This window comes from Thamnophis sirtalis, unplaced genomic scaffold (assembly GCF_051295495.1).
Source record: "Thamnophis sirtalis isolate CommonGarterSnake01/CBP01778 unplaced genomic scaffold, rThaSir2_p1.2 scaffold_3, whole genome shotgun sequence".
Taxonomy (NCBI): domain Eukaryota; kingdom Metazoa; phylum Chordata; class Lepidosauria; order Squamata; family Natricidae; genus Thamnophis; species Thamnophis sirtalis.
Window position 1 is genome coordinate 112439040 of NW_028261383.1, and position 19535 is coordinate 112458574.

At 36.2% G+C, this 19535-nt stretch overlaps 1 protein-coding gene across 3 annotated transcripts in view; it reads left to right on the top strand.

The window, feature by feature from the left end:
• The window catches only part of EVI5L (ecotropic viral integration site 5 like), a 49471-nt gene that overhangs the window by 1053 nt on the left and 28883 nt on the right, over positions 1 to 19535 (top strand). For all 3 annotated transcript variants that reach the window (XM_014063721.2, XM_087709712.1, XM_014063722.2), the window contains exons 2-5: positions 10009 to 10235; positions 14293 to 14482; positions 15069 to 15293; positions 18533 to 18607. In XM_014063721.2, the coding sequence (XP_013919196.2) occupies positions 10054 to 10235; positions 14293 to 14482; positions 15069 to 15293; positions 18533 to 18607 (672 nt within the window). In that variant the 5' untranslated portion in view covers positions 10009 to 10053. The remainder of the gene's footprint in view (positions 1 to 10008; positions 10236 to 14292; positions 14483 to 15068; positions 15294 to 18532; positions 18608 to 19535) is intronic.

A 19535-nucleotide genomic window follows, 5' to 3' on the forward strand; every position in this document is an offset into this window, starting at 1 on the left:
TGAATCTAACATGAAAGGGTTTTTTTAACAATCCTCCATGAATAACCCGTATGGATCAACACAGGTTCAATTGCATTTAGAATCCCTTTAAAAAAAAAAAATTAAAATGTTAGCACTCCTCCTGTCACTGATATACTTTGGACAAGAATGCAATTGGCATTTACAATTCCTTTATATTTAATATTTCTATTTTAGTTCCTTTTGTTTTCCTTTGAAATGAGTCTTCTCTCCTGTCCAAGAATAGTTAAACCTATCTTCTTTATTATTAAGATTTTCTTGAAAACTTAGGAAATGTTATTGGGTTAATGTGGGTAATGTTTAGACTTTCTATTAAATTCAGTCTCAAAGATTTTGCAAACACTAATTTTAGATTGGTGTTCAGTACATTTTTTCATGGTCTAATTGGCTGTTCAACACCCAAAGTAGATGCTTACATTTTCTAATTGTTAATATTCAGATTGTTTTTACTTTTGTAAACATTTCTGACATTTGTTCTCTTGATACAACTTTTGCACATGTTACCAACTGCTTTTGTTGAAATATTACCACACATATTTGGCTTTAGTGTTAATGTCAATAATTTGTGCAAAATGATCAATACAGAGAAGTTTATTTGCTATAATTATTTCTTTTCAAAGGAGAAATCATAGTTTGAAAAACTATGATTGAACCCTTTTACAGGACGGTTAGAAATTGGTTCAGGAATTGGCAGTATGTTATTGAACTTGGTTGTTGAAAGGATTGGCCTGTTTAAATATTTGAAAGGGATTTGTAGTAGGCTAAGATGTTTAAAAAAAAACACACACAAAAAAAAAAACCAGAGATGAAGGCTCAACGTTTCTATTGGTTTGACATAAGACTTCACAAAACGTCTGTAATATGTCAAACTGTAGCCACATTTCATTGTTGAGTATGCCTTTGATTCTGGAGAGCTTCATTTGGGAATAATAATAGCACAAGAGGACCAAATTTAAACATAAAACAATTCTACTTTATATTTTACTGCTGTTAGTTCTTGCTATATAGCTAATTTACAGTTAAGCATTTGTCCAAACACAGAAGTACTAAGTCTGGCCATTTTTAACCATGGTATGTTGTGATGTCCTCTGCATTTTGTAATGGTTGAAAGCAGTATTTATAAATCATGCCGTTTCATGTTTTACTAAGTGAAGATGATTGGTAATATATCTTAATAAGTTAATTTATTTAAAAAGTTCAACTTCAGTTGAAATAAATGGTGTTGTACATGCAAGGTCTAATATATGAATATTCATTTAAATAGAGATACTTGTGAAAATGAAACCTATTACATTGTATCTAAATACTAGCAATTGATTTTGGAAATGTTAAATTGTAATATCTTCTATTCAGTCTTGGTATAAACATTCAAGCAGTCTGCCTGGCTGAAAATAGGATGGTTACAGCATCATTTGGTTGTGGCTTACATTGTTATTGCACTAGTTCATTCCTCAGATAGCCTTTATCCACAACCAGATCTATTGAATATTTGTAGCTTTAGATGGAAAATCATAAACAAGTTGTAAACTGAACTTGAAAAGAAAAGAGCAAACCACTCTTACATTAAAAACATAAGCATGCCGAGAGAGTTACAGAAGTTGAGTGTAAACTGAAGGTTACTTAAACCTTGAACAGAAATTGAACCCTATATACCATCAAGGACCAGTGGAAATCTTTCTAATATTACTAGACATTTGATTTTAGCTAGTTAAAGCTCAATGTTTTAGCTTAAACAAAGGAGAATTGTTTCCAAGCAATGTCTGTCAAAAGAAAGAAGAATTAATCTATTCATGGGTATTGACTTTTGTTCAGTGGCATACACTGAAAAAACAACTATTGGAAAGAATTGTAATTCTGGTTGCTGGACATGGTTAACTAATTGTAAAAATCTTTGTCAGATGGCTACCAATATAGTGGATGATTATTGAAAATAATCCTAGATCAGGATGTCTTCTTCAGCTCTATTTTATTTAGAAATCCTTAGCTTGATTTTTTTTTAAATGGTAGAATTGTCTTATATCTGAGCTAGTTATGATGTAAACCAGAGTTTCTTAATCCTTCTATGTTCACAATCCTGAGAATCTAATGAAATTTGTGGGGACACACATCTTCAGGAAAATATAAATAAATTTATATGCACAATTTATGTTAAACTGTAAATAAATGGAATTTCCTTGCATTCGTAACATCAAGTGCCTATAAGTTAAATATATTAATTGGGCATTTAAAAAATCAAAGAGCTTTCAAAAAATTTACAGTTTAACTTTGACATTCACATTGACTTGATTGAGTAACAAATGTTCTTAATGGCCAGGTACTTTTCTTTAACTTTTATCAACAGGTAAGAGCTTGAGACATCATAACATGGCAGTGATAATTATATATCTAGTAAAGGGGTATCAAACTTGCATCGACACAGCGTTTGTCACATGACATATCGGGACTTTCCCCCCTTTGCTAAACCGGGTGTGGGCGTGGCCAGCACATGACACATCCGGACCAGAGGCAGGAGTTCGATAGCTCTGATCTAGTATATTCTATATTTTGGAGTAAAACAATGCATTAATAATTTAATTAGATATAAATACAAAATTTCCCCAAATATGTTTTTCAAAGTAATAGGAAAGACATTGAATAAATAATGAATTGTTGTTTTTTTTCTTGCTGTTGTTTTGTGTCCGGTTCATAACCTCTCTGAGGATCATTCGTGGTTTCCCAATAGTCCATGTACCAAATTTAAGAACTGCTGGTGTAAAAAAACATTGCTTTCTAGCCTCTGCTAACACTAATGAATTGTAACAGAGGCTAGAAAGATAAGAGTGAATGATTACTTGGAATCTGTCTTCAGATATACTTAAATTTTAATGATTAACCTGTTTATTACGGAGTTTTAGAATCATGGCTCAAGTTGAACTGAAAATGGCATCAAAGATCTTTTATGAAGTATAATTTGTCTCTGGTAAACAAGCATTTTACAGGAAAAAATCAAATAACACAATATAAAATGTGAGGTTTTATTTCCAGAATTGGTCATATGCTTCCTATATTGTCGTTCATGTTTTCTGCTACTTGTATGAAGTCTCATTAATTTAAAAACATAAGCTAAATAGAAATTGGTTCCAATTCATCTCTATAATATTATTAGAACTTTATCCCACCTTTTTATATATAGCCCAACATAACGAACATACTAAATACTCCTGCATCTTGTTTCCCTATAGAAACAACATTTTGAGGTAGGTTGGGCTGAGAGAGAGTGACTGGTCCAAAGTCACCCAGCTGACTTCATGGGCTTTATGAATTAAGAAGAAAATGCTTGCTTTTCAATAATTTTTAGATAAATGTTTTATATGGTGATCCACCATAGTCACAATTGTTATATGACTATAGTTAAATAGTATTAATATTTGAATTGGAGTGCCTTCTCTTATAAAATAACTAATATTATAGCTTTGGGATATGATTATGCAGTCTATTGCAACAAAATTAATATTATTTAATACTATTATTTAAATTATACTTAATTGGAACATAAATCAAATTCCCACATATTCTAATTGCTTAATAATGGCAAAAGAAAAACCAAACCCACAGGCTCAAAACCCACATTCAGAATCCACTGTGTAATATTGTAGACCTTGTTTATGATTCTCAAGTGCGTCACTGAAGTCTGTTGAAGATAGGGTTATAAGAGGATGAGATCTTATGCATATGAAATTTGTCTTTCCCAATCTTGGCACCTTCATGCTATTTCTTTTTCATCCTGCATTTTTTCATGGACTTGCTCTTAATTGAGCAGTACAGTTGAGCAAACTATTGGATCTTGGATTTGCTTTATAAATTTTACTTTCTGGATTTCACACAAATACCGTGACAAACAGCAAACAGTTTTGTTGTGTCATCATTAGATCAGAAAGGCCTGACTAATGTTAATGAAATTTTTCTCTATTAGTCAGACTTCTTGTCTGGCCACAAATGATTTCACTGCTTGGGAGCCAGCAAGCCCATTCTGATTTCTCCTGGATGCTCCAAGAAAACGTAGATGTATATTAAAGATTGAAATATAATAAAAGGGGGAATGCAGTAGAAGCCTGATAAGGATATTTTTCCTTATTTCTCTAATGAAAGGCAATCAAACTCTGCTCTAGGATTAATAATACACAAAAATTAAGTATACAAATGCTTCTAAGAGCACCCGCCCTCACATACTTTACTTTTTACTTCCCTGATGTTATAAAAAAGAGCCTCTCTACCTAGGAGACAGTTTCAAAGAATATAAACATTCACTCACTAAAGCACGTATAGAGAGATAATATATACATTTCTTGGTTTTAACACAAGGAGACCCTTGAACAGAATGTTCCAAAATGGAGCTCTTATAGTCAGGCTTTTATATATTGGAACAATGGTAAGGTTTTTTGGCATTTGATCTGTCAGCCGATCATTTATTTTTCAAGTGCAGGGTTTGTTTTGGAGGGGATCAACCAAATATTCATTCATTGGTTGCAACAGGATAGTTGCCCAAGACTGATGTCATAGGCTGAATGAAAGTGACTGGCCCAAAGTCACCCTGCCAGCTTTCATGCTGAAGGCATGACTTGAACTCAATCTCCTGGTTTCTAGCCTTAATTACTAGACTAAACTAGCTCTCTAGATTATAAATTATATTAAATTAAAACGTACATATTACCAACATTAAAATGGAGATTCAGTTAAATAAATTCAATCAAGTATATAGAAGATGAAAAGAATGCTTAAAGGTACAAGAGTAAGCTTTGAAATGGAAAATGAGAATGGAGTTGGAAAATTGATAATCATGAAGTTAAATCTAAACATGGAAGCATACTTTTGTAGCACCTCTAACATTATTTGTGACCTAATATCCAAGTTTCAGAGACAGACTTCTCACCTTAAATCTAAGATATTTAACACAAAAGGTTTCTACATGGGTATTTTGTAAGAAAGAGGTGTTGTGAGAAAATTTGGGGGTCCTTGTACACATGCCATTGGCTCTACAAATCAAGAAAAACATGGACATGTCTCATAGGACCCTATCAAATTTACCTTGCATAATTACAGAGGGTAAGACATTCAAACAGATTAAAGAAAAGTCACTTTGGTGCCTTGAGAACAAATCACTAAAAATAGGATGGGATGAAAATTTTAGTTGAATTTCTGATTGCACAACAAGAGTTCTGCTAATGTAATTGTTTATCAATATCCTGCGGACATGTTTTATAAAGTCTGATTTTTGTATATGTAACAGATGTCATAAGAAATTAAAAAGGCTGCAACCTTTGATTTTGATTCCAGGAAAATTGTATGCCTGAAGTGATGTTGATCAAATAGAGCTAAGGGGGCTAGACCTTATGGACAATATATCACCTTAAGTCAATCAGGCAATCTGCTTTAGAGCCGAGGTGGCGCAGTGGTTAAATGCAGCACTGCAGGCTACTTCAACTGACTGCAGTTCTGCAGTTCGGCTGTTCAAATCTCACCGGCTCAGGGTTGACTCAGCCTTCCATCCTTCCGAGGTGGGTAAAATGAGGACCCAGATTGTTGTTGGGGGCAATATGCTGACTCTGTAAACCGCTTAGAGAGGGCTGAAAGCCCTATGAAGCGGTATATAAGTCTAACTGCTATTGCTATTGCTATTGCTTTGTAAGATTGTAACTTCTAGAGAAGAAAAAACTTTATAATCTTTCAGTCATTTATTTTCAGAGATTTTTGTGTCAAATATCCTTGGGTATTTCAACCGACTTTAAGAAAACTGTTTTTGTGTAGTTTTCATATCTGAAAATAAAACCTTTGATTTAGGACTGAAATGTCTAGCTTTTTCCAAAGTCTGTCATTTGGGATACACTCAAAGACAAATTCAAGATCAATAAAAGCAGCATGAAGAGCCCCATAAAGGTTGCCACAGTATTTTTCTGCCAGCTGTTGAAATTCAGGCATTGGTCAGTTTTAGACTTGCCAGTTCTAGCACTAGCCTATCTGGGTTTTTCTTAGACCTCCCCCCCTACCAATTGCAAAACAAAAAATTATTGAATATAATTTGTGGTTACATGCAGCAGATTAATGGAATGATCATTGCTAAGTCTTCACAGAAACCGTTCTTATACATGGGAACTGGGAATTGTAATTGTGGGTCTTTTGAAATGATAGCAGGGAATCAATGGCAAAAGAAAAGGGCTGCTGAAATTTGTGCCCATCAGTGAATATTAATTTTGAAAAGTTCTACAGGGATAACATCCCATCCCATAGCTTTGTCTAATTAATCTGTGTTTCTAATTCAGGGGTGTCAAACTCAGATCAGGTGATTAGATATGACCCTTGGGGCCACCCTGGAAACAGTGAAGGACCAGCTCGCAGTGCCTCTGCCAGCAAAAACAGAGCTTATGAGAGCTGCGGGCCGCCCTCCCAAGCTCTGTTTTCACTGGCAGAGGTTGCAGGAGGCTGTCGCAGGCAAAAATGGAGCTTGGGACCTGTTTTCACTGGCGAAGTGCTCAGACCACCACAGGCACCCCCAGTACAAGTAATGTTGAGCTGGCCACACCCACCCTGGGGCCCCCTGGTCAAACACAACTCTGATGCAGCCCTCAATGAAATCGAGTTTGACACCTCTGCTACAATTTCTTAAAATTCTATCATTATAATGCAGGCCAAATGCTGATTAAGGAGTACAAGGTTCTAGGGTGAGACGTACTTCTGAAACTAAAAGGGTTTGAAACTGCAATTGCCAATTCACTGGAGGAAAATGATAGATTTAACCAAGGAGCTTTGTTTTTTGTCTTTTTGCTACAGTCTGCCAACAATTAACTGCATTTATCAGTTGTCTCTGTCCTTCATTTACATGATCTGTACCCTATGCCTTTGCCCCTAAACATTCTTTATAGTAAAAACAGAACAAAATAAGACAGGACAGTGGAATTAGGTTGTTCTGACATACCTTATAAAAGTGTAAGTACTGCAGAAATGCAGATTAATGAGATCCTATAAACTCTATACAGCAGCTTAGCAGCCAATAAAAATTTGACTCTATATTTTAAAATTATTTGAAATTTTTCCTCAAGCATTTGCCTTGTACCACAATTAACTGAGTTTAGTAATGCAAAATTTCACTATATATCGATTCATTGTATAAATTACAAAGGAAAAGATCATAACGAACAATCTAAACTAATAAACATCGAAAATAACAAGCCAATAAACAATTCTCTAGTCTAGTTTCACATATATCTTCTATGTTTTCAGTTTTCCTCCAGACCATAGTAATTTTACCTACGGTATATCTCTGTACTGGCAAGACCATATCTCAAGTTGTTAATATTCAGAAATCTGTGCTCAATAGCAATATGAATCACAGGACAACAATTCTCTGTTTGGGATCCACAATATATATTTTTTCAAAGGAGTTTTAATGACTGCCTGTCTCAAAACACCTAGCATCATGATACAGGAGATTTACATTTAATCAGTTTTTTGTTTGACCTCAACATTGTTTATCTGTTCTTGTACGCCCCCCCCCCCATTATGCAATAATATCAATTGTATGAGAAAACACTTGGCTACTGTATTTCTTTGACAGCTTTTAGAATAAATGTGTTGTTGAAATTATAATTTATAAAAATCAAGAGATAATAGAAGGTTCAGGGGTACAAAATTAGAGAGAGATTACTGTTAATGATTTAAGCAGGATTCAAATAGATGTTTTAATTCAATTCAATTCATTAGATTTATAGGCCGCCCTTTTAAGTATAAACTAATTAATGTTTATTAAAATAATGCTTCTCTAAACATCAGAACACAAGTCTTGAGAGCCAGTGTGGTGTAATGGTTCAGGTATTAAGCTATGACTGGGAGACCAGCACCATGAGACCTTTAGACCATAAAGATTCACTATGAATTTTGGGTAACCTGCTGCACAGGATAGTTATCAAAAATTATTGGAGGTGCGAGAATTATTTATACCAACTTGGAGGAAAGGCAGAATATTAATCAATATTCAAAAATACTACTGTAAGGGTTTACTTTTTTCGCATATCCTCTCAATCAAATGTTTGTTTAAATTTGTTTTAAAAAATAGAAAAATAAAAGGTAGGTCTTCTTTTGTCTTATACCGTATTGGAACAATTGATAGTTGTTCCAAATAACTAGATTTATGGGCTAAGTACCTATGGGACTAAGAACTTACTGGAGTTATGAAGTAGATGTTTCCTGCATTTATGTGTCACAAAACATAACACACCAGCTAGCTGGCCACGTTAGTTCTTCAAGTCCCCTTGCTTCTTTCTTTGTACTTATTTGGTGGAGCAGTATGCTTGCAGGTACAAAACAGTGGCTCAATATCAGCATGGTGATACTAGACTAAAGTAGAATAATTTTGCATGAAACATAACAAAATCCACCAAATGACCAAGCAGTTCAACAAAACAAATAAGGTAAACACCAAGTAAAATTATTTACAAGGCTGGAATAAATCAAATCAAAAAGTCTGAAAGTGTATTCACTTATTTATTTAGCATATGTATATAGCTGTCTACCCAGAAAAGTCTGGTTGATGAACAGAAAAAGAAGAATCAAATGGTAGAAATCTATGAAAAAGAAACTGAGTCAAACCCCCCCCCCCAAAAAAAAGGATCACATCCATATCAAATGTACGGTAACTACAGCCATGGCAGTACTCCATTAACATTCTGACCATAAGGCCTAGGGAGAAAAATGTCAGATCTTCACAGCCCTTTGGAAGACCCACAGGGTTGAGATTATCTGTATCTCATTAGGAGGCTGGTCATGAAGAAGGCATCCTGACAGAGAAGGCATGCTTCCTGAGGTCCACCAGGTGACACTGCTTCCCCAGGGGGATCTGGTGAATCTGTCGGGCACGCATTTGTCGGTGAACCAATATCTAGTCTACCCTATCTGATAGGATGAGCAGAAACCATCTGGGAGAAATGGTTCCACAAATTAGTGCTTGGCAGATTTCTTGACAAGCTTTCTGCATCAAAACTACTCAGTGTAAGTTTTTTCCAGTCTGATTAAAGTCAGGAGAGAATGAAACAGAGCTGTGAAAGAGAAATGTAATCTACATTTATGATGAGGTACTTTAGCTGTCTTAGTTCCAAGCAGCAGCAGCACTTCTAAACTACTCCAGTAGTTTTTGCATAATTTTCAAATTAATTATATTGATCTACGGTAGTATCGGTGGGATTCAATTTTTTTACTACCGGTTCTGTGGGTGGGGCTTGGTGGGAGTGGCAGGGGAAAGATACTCTACAATTTTCATTCCCACCCCACTCCAGGGGAAGAATACTGCAAAATCCCCATTTCCTCCTGATCAGCTGGGACTCAGGAGGCAGAGAATAGATCGGGACAGGGCCAGTCAGAGGTGGTATTTATCGGTTCTCCGAACTACTTAAAATTTCTGCTATGGGTTCTCCAGAACTGGTCTGAACCTGCTAAATACCACTTCTGGGTTGTATGGATTATATTGACTTAGTTACTCTCTAAGAGAAACCAGTTTTTACTTGTGTTATTTTTTTTTTAGTTTAATGCTACAAGCAGAAAGTGACTATGTGGATGTTTTTTTGAAGAAGGTTTAGAATATTCATAATATTAATTCTGTAAACTACAATGAGTTGTCCTGAAGGATAAAATTTGTGACTTACATTCAAATTATAGTGGCTTGTCTTTGGAAAAGCAATTCACATTCTCTGAGTATTTTACAATTTTTGCAGTCAAATGTTCCTAAGGATTATTGGGGAAATCCAAATGATTAGCTGAAAAGAAATGCTTCTTCACAAAATAAATATAAAAAGAAATAACCCTTGGTTATTTGTTACACAGTTTCTTTCTTATTTGGTCTGTAGTAGCAATTTAGTCTTGAACTAGAACAATTATGTTCCAATCTTGTGAACAGCTTATTTTGGCATCAATTATAAAGAATGGAGAAAACTATTGCTGTTTTAAGTACTATGTTGTCTTTTACAGGTGATTCCTTAACTTTCCTGATCACTGTCTCCAAATACTTTCTAAATGAACATTCCTGTTACTCTCAAATTGCTGGAGATGGCAAGTCCAGCCATCAGCCCTGACTCTTCTTCCCATGAAGCACTTTCTTCTGTCAACTCTATGCCTGCATGTTCCCCTACTTCTGATTCTGAGAACCTGAGCCCAGATGAGTTGGAGCTGTTAGCCAAGTTGGAAGAACAAAACAGGTAGGACATTCTGAAGATCCAGTACCTCTCTGATACTGACTGAAAGCCAGAGGATATAAATAGTTTAATGTTTAAACATTTGTCAAATGTTCCAGTTAAGTAAGGCCACACTTGGAATACTGCATTCATTTTTTGTCTCCACAATGTAAAAAAGATGCTGAGACTCTAGAAAGTGTGCAGAGAACAGCAACAAAGATGATTAGGGGACTCGAGGCTAAAACATATGAAGAATGTTTGCAGGAACTGGGTATGTCTAGTTTAATGAAAAGAACAACTAGGGGAGACATGATAGCAGTGTTCCAATATCTCAGGGGCTGCCACAAAGAAGAGGGAGTCAAACTATTCTCCAAAGCACCTGAGGGCAGAACAAGAAGCAATGGGTGGAAACTAATCAAGGAGAGAAGCAACTTAGAACTAAGGAGAAATTTCCTGACAGTCAGAACAATTAATCAGTGGAACAACTTGCCTCCAGAAGTTGTGAAAGCTCCAACACTGGAAGTTTTTAAGAAGATGTTGGATAATCATTTGTCTGAAGTGGTGTAGGATGGATTGGACTAGAAGACCCCTAGGACTTCTCCAGCCAGAGTTCACCTCTAAGCAAATTTGAGTAACTTGATCTGTCAGATGTCTAGAATAATCCTCAAGTGATCTTACAAGGGCCTCCTCCTTACCAATAAGGGAACTAGTTATCTAAAAGTGCTGCTGCACAGCTCTCTACAGATTCAATAAGAGCAAAGAAGTAAAAATTTCCCACTTTTAATAGTATAAGGTAAACCATGTTCTCATCTACTTGGTTTGGATCACACTTAATTTTCTTCTAGTGGTGCTCGAAGTATATCTTGTGTCCTTTCAGCCCCTGGGGTACTTGTGAAAACCAAGGTCCAGAATCACAAGGTCTGCCCAGATGTGATCCAATTTAAGTTTGTAGTTGCTTATTCACTTTAGGCTACATCTAAGGCCATGCAACCAAGCTTCAACAAAACCATGAAGTTCCCTCTAGAATGTTTTCATGTTAATTAGTTGCCTGGAACAGATCAAGTCAAATCAGGCCCTCCTTTTGCACAATGGTAAATAGCTGCAGAGAATCCCCAAGGCTGAAGGAGAGTTGTAGATAGTAAGGAAGATGACCTTGATGAAGGTATGCAGAAATCATTAGCTAGGCAAAATGGGCTGAAACATTTTAAGTTCAGAGCAACAAGATAGTATTTGGAAGTGGCTAAGGCAGACATTTTCCTAATTTAGGGGACATCACATTCAGACTTGGACAATGTTCCCTCTAATTTTTTTTCGGTGTGAGCAGAAAAGTATAGTGTTTGAGCGGCATATTTTCATGCCTGAGCACCTGAATTTTTTTCACAGATGTCACCTAAGACAACAACAAAATCAGTATTATTTGAAACTCAAAGTTATGTTTATTCAAGGTACCCGCTTAATTAAAAGTGTTATATAATATTAGTATCACTTAACAACGCTCCTGCTTAGCAACCAAAATGTTGGCTCAGAAAGTCTGGCATTTGAAGCACGCAAGTCTTAAAGCTGTTGTTACAAGACCCTTGCACCCCTAACCCTTTAGGGGAAAAAAATCCCCAGGGGTCTTCAAACGTGACAGCTTTAAGACTTGTGGACTTCAACTCCCAGAATTCCTCCCTGAGGGGAATTATATATTTGGACTGTTTCATAGTTACATTAGAGAACTACATTGTTAGAACTTAGCACAAAAGATACCTTTTATCTGAAAATCCAAATAGAGTAAACCTGCTATTATCCCACAGCATTAATTTCATTTGTCCCAAGCTGTTTTACGAGTCTGTATTAAAATAGATAGAAATATTTTCACTAAATTTTATAGATCTATATTTCAGGAACCTATCAGAAGTTAGGGCAAGATAAGAGTGGAAGAATGAATTTTGTTGCAGGTCATGGGGATTTTTTTCAGCATCTTAAAAGTGGAGTGCATGTGCATTGAACTAGCAATACCCATTTAATAACAAAAGGAAATGGCTGAATTAAATTTGGTAAAGTTGCAAGCAAGCTGTAAAAAGCTTGTGGTTTTTAAAATCATAGAATCAGAAGGGATACTGGAGGTCTTCTAGTCCAGCCCCTTGTCCAAGGCAGGAGTCTATATCATCTGAGACAAATGGCCGTCCAGTCTTTTGAAAACCTGTAGCAAATGAATTAAGATTCCATTGATTTTAATTTTTCTTACTGTCAGATTTCTCCTTATTTCCAGCTTGAGTCTCCTTCTGACAAGTTTCCATTGCTTCTTGTCCTGTCCTCAGGTGCTATTGCTGCCACCTCCTCCTCCTCCAACAGCACCAACACATTTGCTGCCCAGCGCTGCGGCTGAGGTGAAACCGCCAAAACTCCCGCTGGCGCCCCCTCAGCGTTGGGTGGAAATCCGGCAGTGCTGTTGGAGGAGGAGGAGGTGAACCAGCCTGCCACCGCCAGCCCCGCCACTCTTCCCGCCCCCTTCCCAGCCCCACAGTCCAGCGGTCGCAGCAGAAGCAGCCCCGGGTCTCCGCTGCCGCTCCCTGCATTTTCTGGACGGGGGAAGGAAGGAATCCCTCTTTGAAGAGCCGTGCTCTTCAAAACAAGTCTGGGGAGGTCCTTTGCAGGTGGCCAGTTGTAGCCACCTGTAAAGGACTTCCCCACGTTTGCTTTACAGAAATCTCTGCGCGGCAGTTAGAAACTGCTGTGCGGGGGTTTCTTTCTATGTGCGCGGCCGCGCAGCCGCGCACCTTAGAGGGAACAGTGGACTTGGAAGGTTCTATTATTATAGCCAGTCTCAATAATAGTTCTAGCCTTCCCAGGGAGTTGTTTTCTTAGTCTGGGCTAATTAGTGGGGCTGACAGGAGTGATCTATCCATGATCCTGATAACATCATATCACAATAGCAGATCACATAACCACTGCTATGGAACAAAAACTGGACTTCGTTTGTATGCTGCCAGAGATTTAATAGCTGTGCCTCAATAGCTGTGCCTATCTCTGGAATCATAGTTGGTGCTATACCTGCAACCTAGAATGACATATTTTGGAGAGGGAACTCACCCACCCACTGACGTTCAGCTAAGTTTTGGTAACATATATCAGGTCAGCCCTCCCATTTATAACCAGCAGTTTCATTTCGTGATTAACTTTAATCATATTAAACAATCTCTGTAGAGAATGAACACTCTTATTAATGATTAAAAGTCATTTTATAGTCTCCTTGAGCTTTCTATCGTGTTCAGCTTCAATTCCTCCAGACTATCAAAAGATAGCCAGAGGTGCAATTTGGTAATATTTTAGTTAGGATTGACTACTTCTCATTCACAAAATCAAATGATACTTGTTCCAAAGAAATTAAATGTTTTTCCTTGTATTAATTATTGTATTTCCCATGAGATAGATGTTAAAGCATAAATGTTAAATCAGACATGGAAGGAGTGGGGATGGATGAATGACTACCTATTTATTAATATTTTATTTTATATATTATATTAGTGTTGCTCAAGCTCCATCCAAACTAAACAGTAAAATAATAAAAAATATCCAAAAATAAATACATACCACAGCCAAGATAGTTAATCAACTAACAATAAAGCAAAAAAGTGGGACTCTTAATTTTCTTGTTTTGTCACAGAATACTGTTTCCATTCATCTTAGACTAGTAAAGCCAGAATGCAGTCTAAAGATAGAAATGTTTTTCTATAGCTTTGATTTTAAATATATATTAAAATTCTTTTATAACTAAGAAGTATGCCATGTTCTGTCATATTCTTTATCCTGCTCCTCAAAGAGAATAATTTGCATAAATTACAAATTTATGCATGTATCCTTCCATTCCTCTTCAGAGATGGAAGAGTTTCTGATGAATATTCAACATTACAAGAGAATTTTCAACACGTTGATTGGCAATCCTAATCTCTACAAGTGTCATAATGCCTCTTAGTTGAAATGTTTGAAGAAGCTTGTTTACGTGGAAGTTTCATTATGCTCTAGAGCATTTGTTGCATTCTAACCTAGTTATGTAACTGGTAAAGTGACAACTAATATTTATTTTACATTTTTCAAGGCTTTTGGAAGCTGATTCAAAGTCATTACGCTCTATGAATGGCTCACGAAGGAATAGTGGGTCATCTTTGGTATCCAGTTCTTCTGCATCATCCAATCTGAGCCATCTTGAAGAAGATACCTGGATCTTATGGGGAAGGATTGTCAATGAATGGGAAGAATGGCGGAAAAGAAAAGAGAAGTTACTCAAGGTGAGGAAAGAAATTGCCTTTCTAGTGATAGACATATTTTATAAGACTTGTAAGTCATAGACATGTTTATATTTGTTATATGTGATATACTTGCATCTTATCCAATCATTCCTTTTTTTATTCTGTATTTCTGAATTATATTTATGGACTTGGACAAACAAAATTCTTTATATGTAAGAATAAACTATTACATGAATACTAGCTCTTTGCAACAAATGCATGTAAAATGGTGATGCAAGAACTTTGTAAAGTTGAGGGTAGGAACTAGAGGAAAAAGAAATTGTTTTCTAAAACCCAGCTGGCTAAGGTATTGAATGTTTATTTTATGGATTCAGATATTCCAGAAGAACCTCAGGATAAGTATGAAGACCTTAATTTAGAGACTCTTCATTAAGATAACTTCTTGATGTGTTGTAATTTTGGATGCAGTGACAGCATTGTACCCAGGATTCTTCTTAGTTTATGATAGGGGTTTTAAATTGACCATATCCCTTTATAGAAATATGGAAAATACATGAAGTGTGAACCAGCTTTGTGTGATATCACTTAGAGTATCTTTTAGTCTTTTTTTTTCTCCATTGCTTAGGAACTCATAAGGAAAGGAATCCCTCACCATTTCCGAGCAATTGTTTGGCAGCTTTTGTGCAGTGCCACAGACATGCCAGTGAAGAATCAATATTCAGAGTTGCTGAAAATGTCTTCTCCTTGTGAAAAGTTAATCAGAAGAGACATTGCTAGAACATACCCTGAACATGAGTTCTTCAAGGGACAAGACAGTCTGGGCCAGGAGGTTCTCTTCAATGTTATGAAGGCAAGTTTAAGACAATACCTTTTTTTGTCAGAATTACTGTGTTTCCTTAACAGTGTCTTATTTTCTTTTGACCCCCTGAAATAAGCACTGGCCTTATTTTCGGGGAGGTCTAATTAGTTTTGAGGTGCAGGAGGTAGCGAGTGTGGTCACCTAATGGCTGCTGCTGTGTTGCAATATTTGGGGGGGAGGGCTTATTTTAGCGCATGTGCTCAAAAGCCCAATTGGACTTATTATCCGGGGAGGTATTATTTTCCAGGAAACAGGATACGTACACTTTATATGGAATAGAGGTCTATTTTGTGAAATTAACATCACATCTCAACTTAAAATCAAACAGGTGATTGCTTTAAACATCCTTGATTGATGTTTATAATGTATTTCTAGATCGATAATTATCCTTGCAGATCATACTAAAACTGCTTTGCATGTTAGTTGTATTGGAATTTAATTGGAAAAATAGTCTTATTCTAATAAATTATTTTTCCTTGTAAGATTGTATATCCAGCGAGGATCAGATGCAGAGATTGATTTAGAAAATGAATTGTTGTATAATAGCTACAAATGAGGCAGATTCGTCTATTTGATATTTCTTTTGCAGCCTCTAACATATTATAAAGTTAGTCTTTTCAAAAGTAGGGCCCTCCATGAGTGCTGGAATTTAAATTCCCAGAACCCTCTTTCAGTGTGTCCTTGGCTTCTTTTTAAACTAATAAGTCTGATGAAAATTACTGAAGGCCTATCACTCTCCCATTTCATTTTGGTTTTATATATATTCACAATTACATAATTAGTGAGTTGATTAGTTTCTATAGATGAAATAGCTCACTCTTCTCTGATTTTTCATAAGAGCTCTGCGAGGTAGTCTGGACTAAGAGAGTGCAGGTGGCCCAAAATCACCCATTGGCCTTCTGTGGTGGGAGACACATACACACAAACTGTCCTATTTGTTTTAGTAAAACTCTCTGTATGGTCTCTGTTTCCTTTTTAACAATTCCCTTTCTCCCATGTGATTCTTGAATTTTCATAACAATATTTCATTTACACCTCAGTGTATAACTAATTCTATGTGGTTCAACAACATTCACACTGTATAATTGGTGTTAGGTACCATGGAGGATTAAGTCACCTCCCCTTTGATTACAGTTATTTAGAACATCCAGAGTTTTCCTTCTTTGTTGTGACTAATATAGGCATATATCCAATCTATCTATCAATATTTACAGTCTCCTGTATTGCCAGGTATTTTTTCTTTTGCTCTTCTCTTTATCATTGCCTCTCATGAGCAATAGTACTATTGTAGGGTTTTTGTGCTAAATCAATATTGATAGTCTTGGAAATACTTTTTACGTAATAAATATATACTTGGAAGAGAGGAGTCTTTATTTTTTAAATGATATACAATAGTACTAAAAGGTTTTTTAAAAAACAAAAGACAATATAAACTAAACTCAGAAAGGAAAAGAAAGCATAGAAAGTACAAGAAAAGAGGGGGAAAGAAGAAGAAAAGAGGAAAAGAAATGACTTCTGATATTCATCACAATACAGATTTTGTAATTCTTCATCCCCTATAAAACTACATGCAAATTTCTCATCTTCCTAGAAACCATCCCTTATACATATGAAAATCCACAAATTGTTAACATTCCAGTCCTGGTGTCAGCAAAATTCCATAAAGGGTTCCCAGAATTTTATAAGAATCCTAATGGCTCAGTGATTAGAATGAAGTATTGCAGGCAAACTTTGCAATTCTATCCTGATGAGGTTCAAGGTTGACTCAGCCTTCTGTCCTTCCAAGGTCCGTAAAATGAGGGCCTAGATTATTGGGATCAATATGCTGACATTATAAACCACCAGAGAGTGCTATAAAGCACTGTGGGGGTGGTAAATAACTGTAAATGTTATTGCTATTATAGAAATGTGTCTGTAATTAGAGCAGTGGAACATGTACAAGAAAATTAAGATATCACATTCTGTATTTATCATCATTACTGTTAGTTCCATTTAAAAAGTGGTTTTCTGAATTATAGTGGAAGACTGGCACTTAGACAAATTGGCCATCAACAGGAATATAGACATAAACAGCATCTACATACCATTCAAAAGACACAATCGAACAGCCAAAAAGGAAATAAAAAGATCAAAACACCTGCTTAGCAGCAATAACACCCAGATGAGCAGAGATTAACTCCAAGATTAAGATTAGACCAACAATCAAGAAACAAACAAACAGTAACACAATCAAGGAACTGTCAGAACAAGCTAACAGTAAGCAGCCCAATCAAGGAACCATCAAGATCACTCCACCAACACTGACAGGGCAGGCCTCTAGTATATAAAATGAGAGCAAACTCTATTCCCTTCTAGGACTGATGATATTATCTAGTCTGAAAATGAAATGTCTGCAAGAAAACAACCAAGCTCAGAGAGCACCAAACATGCCACAGTTCAACCCTGAACCACAGATATTCTCTTCTTTTGGATATATCTTAGATTTCAAGAATGAAATGGGAAACATCCTGAGACTCAATAACAAAGGGCACGATAAAGACATAAGAAAAATAAATTCAAGTTGAGAAACTAATTGCTGTTAAACCCTATAAAATCAAAACATTTTAAAACTTTTTCATCTTTTATTACAATTTTGACAATGTAGTCTTGTTCCTTATACATCCTATTCATGTGGTCACAGAAGGCAAGACTGATTCAAATGCACAGAAACAGCTACTTTGTATTGCATAATTTCTCAGAGTGTCTCAGATTCAAAGATCACATACATTCTTAAATTCCCCAAGAATTGCCTGAAATGCATCCCTTGGTTAATATATGTGGCACTTTTTTCAATTAAACCTGCTACTTAATTCCACAATATTTTGCATTTGTTATTATCTTTGTTTTCTAAAATATTGATCTTAATTCCTCCCTACCATATCGCCACTCATCTGTCTTCATATTATATCAAATTTCCAAGATAATCAAGTTCCAGATTCATTACTTTCCCATAGTTAATATCTGAAAAGTTGTCATGGTGAGAAAAATTATATGGCTAAGTTTATACATCTTATAAAAAGAACTGTGATTCATGAAGCCTTGTTCAATAATACATTGACTAAACTTCATGACATCAAAAAAATCTATGGATATTTTAAAATATGTTTCTGTACATCTTGTTTTATTCAGGTAAATTAATGGCTAAATTGTGAGCTGTAAAATTTTTCTGCCTTAAAATTCTTATCTTTCAGGCTTATTCTCTAGTAGACCGTGAGGTTGGGTACTGCCAAGGTAGTGCATTCATCGTGGGACTGCTACTCATGCAGGTTTGTGCTACTTAACATTAGAAATCTCAAGGAGCAGGTGGCAGTCATGGTGAGGAGGCTCCTTGTGTCACTGCAAATTGTGCCCCAGTTATGCCAATTCCTGGACCAATGTGTCCTCTTCACCCATGCTCTCATCATCTCCAGTTTGTGCTACTGTAATGTGCTCTATATGGAGCTGCCCTTGAAGAGTCTATGGAAACTCTGATTGGTTCAAAATGCAGCGACCTGTATATGTTGGCACAAGTCAAGACTTACACATTTGTCACATCTTTCATGGGAACTACATTGGTTACTTATTTTCCTCTGGGTACAATTCATGGTGCTGGTTGTCACCTTTAACGAGGGCGAGGTTATTGGTAGGACTGCTTCCTCAGCTACATCTATCCAGCCCATCAACAACTATATTGGGGTTCCCAACTATTGGGAAAGTTATATCTAGTGAGACAGGGGAAAGGGCCTTCTCTATGATGTCCCTCTCCCATTTCCCTCAATATAAGATTGGCTGTTACTTTAATTTTTCTGGAAATTAGTTCTGTTTGTCAGCCTGAGCCCCCCCAGGTCAATACAGTCAAGGTGGCTATGTGATTGTGTGATTGATACTGCTGGGGATGGAGAGGGATTTATGGGTTGTAAAATTTTAATGTTGTAAGCCACCCAGAGTCGCCTTAGATGAGTTGGGGAGGTAGGAAGGAAGACTTTAGGAATGTTTAGATCAGTTTATTATGTCATAAAATGTTACAGGTCTGTAGTCTGTAATTTATTTTTATGCATTTTTAAATTAATCTCACATTTCTTTCAGAAACTCGGAGCAGAATACCTAATCACACGCTCCTCTAATTAGTCCCCAAAACAACTACCTTGCAAAGGCTGCAGAGTAACTGGCCCAATATCACCTGCTCAGTTTCCGTGGCTAAAAGTGGATGATTTG